The 10,740-nt window shown below is 38.9% G+C and overlaps 1 protein-coding gene across 1 annotated transcript in view; it reads right to left on the bottom strand.

Moving 5' to 3' along the window:
* Yes1 (YES proto-oncogene 1, Src family tyrosine kinase) overlaps positions 1–10,740 on the bottom strand; it is a 62,823-nt gene that overhangs the window by 19,399 nt on the left and 32,684 nt on the right. Inside the window, exons 3-6 of the mRNA XM_021161697.2 lie at positions 10,101–10,200; positions 3,647–3,745; positions 2,340–2,443; positions 2,099–2,248 (exon numbers count right to left, since the gene is read on the bottom strand). Of these exons, the coding sequence (XP_021017356.1) occupies positions 2,099–2,248; positions 2,340–2,443; positions 3,647–3,745; positions 10,101–10,200 (453 nt within the window). The remainder of the gene's footprint in view (positions 1–2,098; positions 2,249–2,339; positions 2,444–3,646; positions 3,746–10,100; positions 10,201–10,740) is intronic.

Below are 10,740 nucleotides of genomic sequence, written 5' to 3'. Positions count from 1 at the left end.
AAGGAGCTAAAGGGACCTGCAACCCTATAGGTGGTACAACATTATGAACTAACCAGTACCCCGGAGCTCTTGACTCTAGCTGCATATGTAGCAGAAGATGGCCTAATCGGCCATCAATGGAAAGAGAGGCCCATTGGGCTTGCAAACTTTATATGCCCCAATATAGGGGAATGCCAGGGCCCCCCCAAAAAATGGGAATGGGTGGGTAGGGAAATGGGGGAGAGGGGAGAGGGTATGGGGGACTTTTGGGATGGCATTGGAAATGTAATTGAGGAAAATACGTAATAAAATATATTTTAAAAAAAGGTATATGCCACCATACCTGGCTTATTATTTGTTCTTTTAAAAAGCTTGTCATTAAATTAAAATCAGTCTCCTATCAGTTTTACTCTAAAAAGATATGTAGCATGGGAAGCTTTCAATAAGAAGAATGATGAAATATATACAAATGAAACACTTTAGAAATACATTTTATGCTAATATTTACTGAGTATGTATGCTTATGTTATTATGTCAATCAGCATTATATAAATCGGGATTGGAAAAGCTAGAGAACTGTCCCAAGGTCCCAGCTGGTAAATGAGAACACTCAAACACAAGTCTGTCTGTCTCCAAATCTCCACTCTACTTTTTGGCAGGTCCATAGGGTATCTGAGAGTTGAATTCAGTTCTTCCTGTCTTAGCCTTCTAAGTGCTGGGATTACAGACCTGCACCCCAGCTTAAAGCTCCTCTTTTGACCACTAAGATTCATGTAATCCCCAAGGGAGATGCATTATTAGTTGTTATTTCTAATAACAACTAATTTGTAAAACTCTGAAAATCAGGGAAGAAGTTGACATGAGACTGAATTTTAAATAAAGGAGACCGGAAGACAGCCAGTCAGGATACATAACGGCTTGGTTTGTGTACCCTGCTTCTATAAAACTTCTCCCTGTTTTAGGACACATTTCCTCCCATTCTCATCAAGCAGCCACTTAAATCCATTATAACAAAGGCAATTACAAGTAATGCCAGCTCAGTAACACAGTCAATCAATTTCAAACATGTTGTCTGACTTGATAGTTTGTTTGCTGCTAACTGTCACAGAATAACTGCCATGGAAACCTCCCCTCTTGTAGTACTAATTATTTAAAGACTCTCACATGCATTTACATATCTAAATGACAATGAAAAAATTTAAGACACAAAGACTCCAAAATAGAACACTTTTCAAAGGTCCTTGAAAGGCAAGAATGTCTATAGTTGCTAAGTTCACTTTTCTTGGGTAAGAAATGGCATCTTCAAATTGGATTTGGTAGGGTTTATATTTTAGGAGGTCTTAATAGATTCAGTTTCTACAGAAGAAAATCAAAGAAGGCATCTGAGGGCTTTTGACTCTATTCTTTATCTTTCCCTTTTTGCAGTGCTGGGCGGGGGGTGGGGGGTGGGGGTGGGGGGGCACTTCCACACACATAATTAAGCACTTTATCACTAAGCTACAATTCCGGGTCTGAGAAAGCTTTTTTATACTACTACAAGTTAATTTTAGCTACTTAATAAATAAATAAGGTCTTTGCTGTCACACTTTTAAATTTACTGTCACAATCTATCTTAGCATTATATATTATGATCTGGAACTCCAATGTAAATACTGTGCCAGTAAGACATAACAATTTCAATAACAGTCTGATATGAGCATGCAATCCTATAATCCAATTTAGTTTCCGGGTATTATCACTCTTTATTTTTCTGAGTCAGGGTCCTGCTATACTGCCTGTGCAACATGCAAGTCTTGTTCCTCATTTGGAAGCTGGTGCTTGTGGTCAAGCCTGACAACTTAAGTTTCATCCATAGGAGCCACACAGTGCAAGGAGAAAACTGACTCACTCAGTTGTCACCTAACCTTCACACATGTACCCCAGCATGTGTGCATACACACACATTAACATGTATACACAACTAAATAATTTTCAAAAACAAAACAAAAACCCAACCCAGAATACCAACATTCGTTGGGCATTTACTGTGTGTAAATATGAATGAGATTAAAGCTTGACAGACTTGTCTTCACAAAACAGAACATAAGGGATTAATTCCTCCTCTGAAGTGCTCACTTACCTGTGTAGTGCTTCACCAGCTTCTGCAGTGTATCAAACTGAGCTCTGGTCGTGATGTAGTAGCCACCATTGTCAAGTTTTCTGATCTTGTAATGCTTCACATTGTCACCCCTCACCTCATCCCAATCACGGATTGAGAGGGAGTAAGCACCTGGGGAGGGAGGGGGATGGGCACAGTCACTCCAGCTTCCCCCAAACTATGGGGAAGGTATTCTAGGCACATGATAATATAATAACCATACCTTTAGTAGTTTCACTTTCTCTTACTAAGAAAATACCTCGCTGATTCCCAGGATTCAGAAGTAATCTTTCGGCATCTTTTCTCCCCATTTTGCCAAAATACCATCTAAAAAAATTAGTGATATTTTGATTTGGAAAGATGAGGGTCAAAAAAATTACATACATGTATCAATAAGAATGGTGTATGATAGTTTGGCAGTGGGGTGCACAACTTAATTCCAGCACTTGGGAGGCAGAACAGGTAGATCTCTGAGTTTGAGGCCAGCCTGGTCTACAGAGAAAGTTCTAAGACAGTCAAGGCTACACAGAGAAACCCTGTCTTGAAAACAAAGACAAGCTGGGCGGTGGTGGCACACGCCTTTAATCCCAGCACTTAGGAGGCAGAGGCAGGTAGATTTCTGAGTTCGAGGAGAGCCAGCCTGGTCTACAAAGTGAGTTACAGGACAGCCAGGACCACACAGAGAAACCCTGTCTCAAAAAAACAAAAAACAAAAAAGAATGGAGTGTGATAGAAAACATGACAAGGAATAGCTGTAAATTAAATATAATAATAAATATAAAAATAACAAATTAAAAATAAATATGAATATTAAATCAAATATAAAGACATATTAACTAGGGAAATATCCTCTGATAGTTTTTCCATGTACTATCTACTCAACATGTCTCTTAAATTCTCGTTACCAGCCAGAAAAACAGTAAAACAGAAAAGGAAAGACAAAATACAGGTAGAAAAATCTGTCAGTGACAGCGAAATAACTCTTTGGAAACAATGTGATCACCTGTATTCAGTAAGACGCAAGTATGTAATATCAAAATTATAGGTAATTCCAAATCTGTGTTGGTTTGATTTAACAAAGTTTAGTGACAAAAATGACAGTCACGGCTGTGGGAAAGTTTACAGAACACTGAAGAAGACAAAACAAACAAACAAAGAATAACAAAAGTAATAGGAGAAAGAGAGCACTCTTATGACTTATATCAGTAAAAACAAACAGCACAACTGTATACTCTGTGCAAGGAGCTGAAAAGACAGTCTGTGGCATACAAAAGAATGAATTTTTAAAATAAGCAGAAAAATAAAGGAAAGATATTAAATATAATGTGGAATGATTAATGCAGCTTTACTTACTGTGTGTTTCTGAGCAGATAGAATATTAATTATTAATTCTCAAAGAGCATTTGTTAATATGATACATTAGCTGTTTCAGACTAGCATATAACCGTGTGTAAAGTCTGGCTACATAGAATGTGCATTAAAACATTTTAAAAGTCAAAATAATTAATAAAATATGAAGTAACAACATACTCTTCTGCCTGAATGGAATCTGCAGGCACTACGTAATTGCTAGGGATATAACCACTCTTTCCGGTAGCAATTGATCTTGCTTCCCACCAGTCTCCTTCCCTGCAACACACAAAAAACCAACAATCACCATAATGTAGACCCTTATCTAAGGTGTAATTTCTTATCTCAAGCAAAGATCAGAAACCATTTCCATTTTTTATGGATTAATCGGACTAAGAATTGAACTCAAATGAACAATATTTTTAAAAGCCAGTTACATGAATTAAGGCAATTAAGTCCACACAAAGCACAACTGTTCTAAACCAACAGTAGTAACAAAAAAAAAAAAACCCTAAATATTGCACCTTGAATTCTACTTACCTTTATGTTCTTTCAACTAAAACTAGTAAAACTATGTTCAATAAATACATTTATTAAATTTTAAATAAATTTTATTTGCATGTCATATATAATACTCCCTCCCATTTAAAGGATAACATTTAAGGGTTTTAATATATTCAGAGTTGTGCAGTCATCAAAATAATTCATTATAGAACATTTCACCATCTTAAAAACCCTGGTGTGATGGCTTGTATATTCTTGGGCCAGGGAGTGGCACCATTTGGAGGTGTGGCCTTGTTGGAGTAGGTGTGTCACTATGGGCGTGGGCTTAAGATCCTAGTTGCCTGGAAGTCAGTCTTCCACTATCAGCCTTTAGATGAAGATATAGAACTCTCAGCTCTGCCTGCGCCATGCCTGGATGGATACTGCCATGCTCCCACCTTGATGATAATGGACTTAACCTCTGAACCTGTAAGCCAGCCCCAATTAAATGTTGTTTTTATAAGACTTGCCTTGGTCATGGTATCTGTTCACAGCAGTAAAACCCTAACTAAGACAGAAGTTGGTACCAGGGAGTGGGGTATTGCTGTGATAGGCCTGACCATGCTTTTATTTGAAAGAATGTAGATTTTGGGACTTTGGATTTGGAAGGCAGTAGAATGCTTTAAATGGGGCTTACTGGGTCATCCTAGTAGGAATATGGAAGACTTTGTTGCTGGGAGTGATTTGAACTGTGTTGACCTTGCCCAAGAGATTTCAAAGGGGAAGAATTTCAGATGTGGCATAAAGACTGTTTTGTAGTATTTTGGTGAAGAATGTGGCTACTTTTTGCCCTTGTCTGAAAAGTCTGCCTGAGGTTAAGGTGAAGAGACTCAGATTAATTGCACTGTCAAAGGAAGTTTCAAAGAAGCCCAGCAGAGACTTTGTTCTCTGGTTAAGTCTTATGAAGAGAAGTTTGAACAAGCATAGCAAGCTTAGAAAGGAAAAATATAAAATACATGGTTCGAGTATTAAAGGAGTACCAGGAAGTGAAATGGAGCAAAATCCTGTGTTCTAGGAGATAACAGATTAAGGGAGTGGGACCTTGGGGCAAGATCCTACCCAGCTAAATTTAGATCCAGGCATGGTGGTACACACCTTAATCCCAAAAGACGGGCATGCTGATCTCTGCGTTCAAGGTCAATATCCAGAGCAAGAACCAGGATAGACAAGCTTAGGCACTGAAGGATTTAGAAAACATAAAGCCAGTGATAATGTAATAGTAAAAGGGGGTCACGTTCTAGTTCCTGCAAGCAGCAGAACTCGGCAGCTTCAGCCATGTGGCTCTGGCTCTAGAGTTAAGAATGGAAGGAACTACTGGGAAAATTGATGTTGGTTAGCTGGAGCTAAGAAATTAGCAGTGATTAAGAAGAGATCAGCGTCACTGAAATGAAATCTTCTGGGAAGTGTTTTCTGTGAGCACATAGAAGCTGTGTTCCAGAGATAGCCAAGGTTGGACCTCCCACTGCAGCTGAACTTGGTAATGGGAAAGAGTCACCCAGGTGGTACTGGTTTTGAAAGCATGAAGGGGTTATGAAGAGCAGCTGAGGCATGACACTGTGAGAGGCCGTGGGAGGTCATTGGTGAAGGTGCAGCCTCAGTTGTAGTTGATGGCCCAGGACTGAGGGGGTCTTGCAAAGAATTTGAGGCTTGGCACCCTGAAGAGAGCCTATGAGAGGCTATTGGTGAAGCCTAGTTGGAGTGGAACGCCCCAGTGTATTGGAGATGTCAATACCATGGAATGATCACCAAGAACAGCAGCTGTAGTGGAGTGGATCAACCTGAGCATAGAGTGCTACAGAGGACCGAGCTGGAGAAGTTATGCCAGCCCTTAGGAGGAGTCCAAAAGATCAAGTGGAATCCCAGACACTGAAACAAGAAGCTGTTGCCGTTGAAATTGCTTTGAAGAATCAAAGATGTTAAATATGGCAGAGCCATGGGATACATGCTGAGGAAAGCTGCTAACAGGGAGTGGAACCAGCGCGGAAGAAAGCAGTTTGTTGCAGTCAACAAAGATGAAAAAGGAGCGGAGATCTGAAGACCGATTTGACGTCAGCCATGGAGATACAGAGTTTGGAGTTTGCCCAGCTGGTTTCCTGCCTTGCTTTGGGGATTACAGTTAAGTGATTGGATGAATCTCAGAAGAGACCTTGAACTTTGGACTTTTAACATTGTTGAGACTGCTACAGACTATGAGGACTTTAAAAGTTGGACTAAATACATTTTGCACTATGCTATGTTTAAGTATGGCCCCCCCTAAAGACTCATGTGTTTGAACAAGTCTATGGGGGCCAGGGAGTGGAATGTGATGGTTTGTATATTCTTGGGCCAGGAAGTGGCACCATTTGGAGGTGTGGCCTTGTTGGAATAGGTGTGTCACTGTGGGCGTGGGCTTAAGATCCTCACCCTAGTTGCCTGGAAGTCAGTCTTCCACTAGCAGCCTCTGGACACCATGACTTGCCTTGGTCATGGTGTCTGTTCACAGCAGTAAAACCCTAACTAAGACACCTGGGCTAGCAAGATAGCTCAGCAGGAGAATTCACTTGCCATGTAAGCTAAAACCCTACATTTAACCCCCACAGACAGTATAAAGGAGGAAGGTGAGACCCAAGTACACCAAGTTGTCTTCTGGCCTCCACATGTGCCCATATACACACTAATAAATAAATAAATAAATAAATAAATAAATAAATAAATAGTTGAAAAAAGCCAGCCCATGCCAACATGTCACTCACAGCCCCACCCTCACCCCCACACTCTCTTTAAGAAGCCTTTATGAATATGCTTATCATGGAAGATGGGGCCATTTATGAAGTATTTTTGTGACTGCTGTCTTAGAATATTATTAAGGTTCATCCATATTTTAGCCCCTATCATGTTTTTTTGTTGTTGCTACCAAATGCTTATAAAAGTATAACTTTTTAAGTCACTTTAGGAAAAACAAAGGTTTTAGCATTCTTAAAGCAAAAAACTTAACAGTGAATAATAACAATTCAAAGTTGAATTTTGAGAGCTGGAGAAATGGTTTAGTGGGTAAAAGGCCCAGGCTTACATGGGGTAAACAGAAAACCTACTTCCAAAAATTGTCCTCTGATTTCCACGTATATACCATGGTACACATGTATCCGTATGTTTGTTTTCTCTTATAGTAAGTAAAAATATTTGTCTGCTTCTTTCTCTCACAATAAGTAAAACAACTATTTCTTTTTAAAAGATGATGTTTCTAGTGGTGGTGACATAAGCCTACGATCTAGCACCCAGGAGATGGAAGCAGGACAACAGTGAGTTTAAAGTTAGACTCGGCCATATAGCAAGACCCAGATTCAAATAAAACAAACATGTATGCTTCTAAAATGTTATCCAAAAAACTGGTATCAGTTTAATACTATGATTCAAAACATGAGAACTATATATTGTTTATAATATATTGACCTTGGCTTTTCCAAAATTTCTAATTTGCTAAACACGTGAAACTCAAGAGGAATGAAGACCAAAGTGTGGACACTTTGCCCCTTCTTAGAATTGGGAACAAATCACCCATGGAAGGAGTTACTGAGACAAAGTTTGGAGCTGAGACAAAAGGATGGACCATCTAGAGACTGCCATATCCAGGGATCCATCCCATAATCAGCTTCCAAACGCTGACGCCATTGCATACACTAGCAAGATTTTGCTGAAAGGACCCAGATATAGCTGTTTCTTATGAGACTATGCTGGGGCCTTGCAAACACAGAAGTGGATGCCCACAGTCAGCTATTGGATGGATCACAGGGCCCCCAATGGAGGAGCTAGAGAAAGTACCCAAGGAGCTAAAGGGATCTGCAATCCTGTAAGTGGAACAACAATATGAACTAACCAGTACCCCCTCGGAGCTCGTGTCTCTAGCTGCATATGAATCAGAAGATGGCCTAGTCGGCCATCAGTGGAAAGAGAGGCCCATTGGTCATGCAAACTTTATCTGCCTCAGTACAGGGGAACGCCAGGGCCAAGAAGTGGGAGTGGGTGGGTGGGGGAGCGTGTGAGGGACTTTTGGGATAGCATTGGAAATGTAAACGAAATAAATACCTTATAAAAAAATAATACAAAAAAGTATCTCTAATGATATATGTGATTTACTATTTGCATGCATTGTCCAAACTAAAACTTTTATAAATGTTCTAAGTGAATTTATTCTCTTTAAAAAGTGAATTAAGAAAGCTTTTGGTAATTAAACTATTTGCGAACAGATACTTTGATTACTAGTATCCTAGAATATATTAAATCCTTTCATATATAAAAGCAGAAAACTAAATTACAAAGTCTTACTCTGTAGCCCTTGCTGGCTTATAGAACCTGTGGCAGTCCTGTCTTAAACTAAAATTTTGTATTTGATCTTCGTTAGCATTCTCTGAATCACCCAGTTACTAAATGCAATACAAACAACAGTTCTTTTTATTTTTTTAAGTTTTATTTATTTATTTTATGTATGTGGGTACACTGTTACTGTCTTCAGACACACCAGAAGAGGGTATCATATCCCCATTACAGATGGTTGTGAGGCACCATGTGGTTGTTAGGAATTGAACTCAGGACCTCTGGAAGAGTAGTCACTGCTCGTAATCGCTGAGCCATCTCCTCAGCCCCAACAGCAATTCTTAAGCTCAAGAACTGACTCTGGAACATGGTTGGCCATTTTGATCGTATTAACACTGTGACACTTTGGAGTTGATGAATCTTTATTATGTTCATAAGCAGAATTTAACCAGTATCTCTGGCATGTACCCTGGTGACAGTAACCACACTCCCACCCTGACTGTGACAACCAAAAATATCTCTAAACACTGCTAAATACCTTCTGTGTCATTCTGCCTCAAGTTGAGAACCAACTTGGTCTAAAAGAATGACAAGTAAGTTAAAAATGATAATTTACAATGTGACGACAGCCATGGCTGAGGTTTGTAGAGTATCATGTAAACCACCTAAGAGAAACACTGCATATAGCAGCAGGAGAGAGAAAAGGCAAGTAGAGGAACCGTGGAAAAAACAAACCAGAGAACTATCTTCTAAAGGATGAGGAGGTCTAACTTAAAGGGGAAAGAAACAAGGGCTCAGGACAGCATAGAGACAGAACACTAGCTCTGGACTATCCCATCATAAACAAGCAACCCTTCCACCCCACCAAAAAAGAAAGAAAAAGTCATTCCAGAAAAAGAATTAGTATATGTAAAGGTATAAAAAAGGTAGAAAATACTGCAAATTGTAAATACTTCATTATGGCTGGATGGTAGAATGAGAAAGGATAGAAACACAGGGCAAATTCTCAGTGACTATTATTGTTGTTGTTGCTCTTTTTAAATCTTTATGGCCATCGTTAGCTATTGAAGGTTCTTAAGGCAAAGAGACACAATCACAGTTCATGTTTATATTCTAGAACAGTAAGAAAGTGATAACAGATGGTAAACAAGAATGGAGGGAAAGATGACTAGAAGCAGAGGCCATAAGTGTGTGCTTTGAGAAGTTACAGAGTGGTTGCTATGCTTGCTAATGAAATTACAAAATCTGCTGCGTAACAAGCATCAAATTTTCTATGGCAGACCAATAAATGACAAAGTCTAAGGGTAACATGGGAAAAGCACAATTTGGTAAGTTTCAGAGTGAAAAGGTTCCATATCCAGCACCCTCATAAGGTATTTTAAGTCATCTGATATTTATATAACTACAGATTTCTCTTCCTTTTTTACAAGGAGCATCATTTTGGAGACAGGAACTTGACATATATGTAGCCCATGATGACCTAGAATTCACTATGCAACTTAGACTAACCTCAAACTGAAGATCTTCTTGTCTTAGCCTCTCCAGTCACGGGGTTATAGATATATACCATCACACCCACAACTCTTTGTTCTAAAATCTCAATTGTTTACAGACTAACTCCATGAGTATGACTTGCAAAACAGTAACTTCTGCCTATAGCAATGTATCTCAAGGTAAATGCATCATCCAACACAGGGACAAAGATTCATACCCCACCACTCGCATCTCTGTATCATCAACTCCATCAGTGGTCCAATGTAGAGACCAGGTTTCTCTCTTAGAAAATACACACAAAACTTACGTATTGTTAATTATTTGAAATCTTTCACCCTTCTTAAAGGAAAGGTCTTCTGTAGTTCTAGCTTCATAATCATATAAGGCCACAAATATAGTGACACCACCTGGCATGGGGAAAAAAAGACCAAGGTAAATGATGAATTCATAAAAGAAATAAACAACCATTGCCAGTAGAAGCTGAAGCTCGTTTCCCCCTTGCTCTAGGATTCATTTTTAGAAGTTAGAGTATGAGTAGATGTTTTCCTAAGGCTTCCAGTGAAACCATTGTACTGCATAAATTCTAAAATTCCATAAACTCTGAAAAAATGTAATTTCACTTAAGAAGCAACATTTCTGGCTTGAAAAGGCAGCCACACTGCAGATCAGTTCTTTTGAAGGGAAAGCACACAGACTACTGGCACTTATCTTCAATTCCTTATCCACAACAGCAGGGAATTTCTGTCTATAACCATTAACAGCAATCATTAAGGTTTTCTTAAGGTTCACTTTATACTTGAAAATGTTCTATTTGTCTTCAAGGTTAAAGGTATGGCTAGTATGAATTATATGGTACAAACTCAAAAAAATAGTTGTCAGATATAGCAATGTGTGAATATACTTAAAAGATGAACATATTTAACATCTAATATATATTTGCAATTAGA

This window comes from Mus caroli, chromosome 5 (genome assembly GCF_900094665.2).
Source record: "Mus caroli chromosome 5, CAROLI_EIJ_v1.1, whole genome shotgun sequence".
NCBI classification, from domain to species: Eukaryota; Metazoa; Chordata; class Mammalia; order Rodentia; family Muridae; genus Mus; species Mus caroli.
This window is presented reverse-complemented; position numbering and strand designations above follow the sequence as displayed.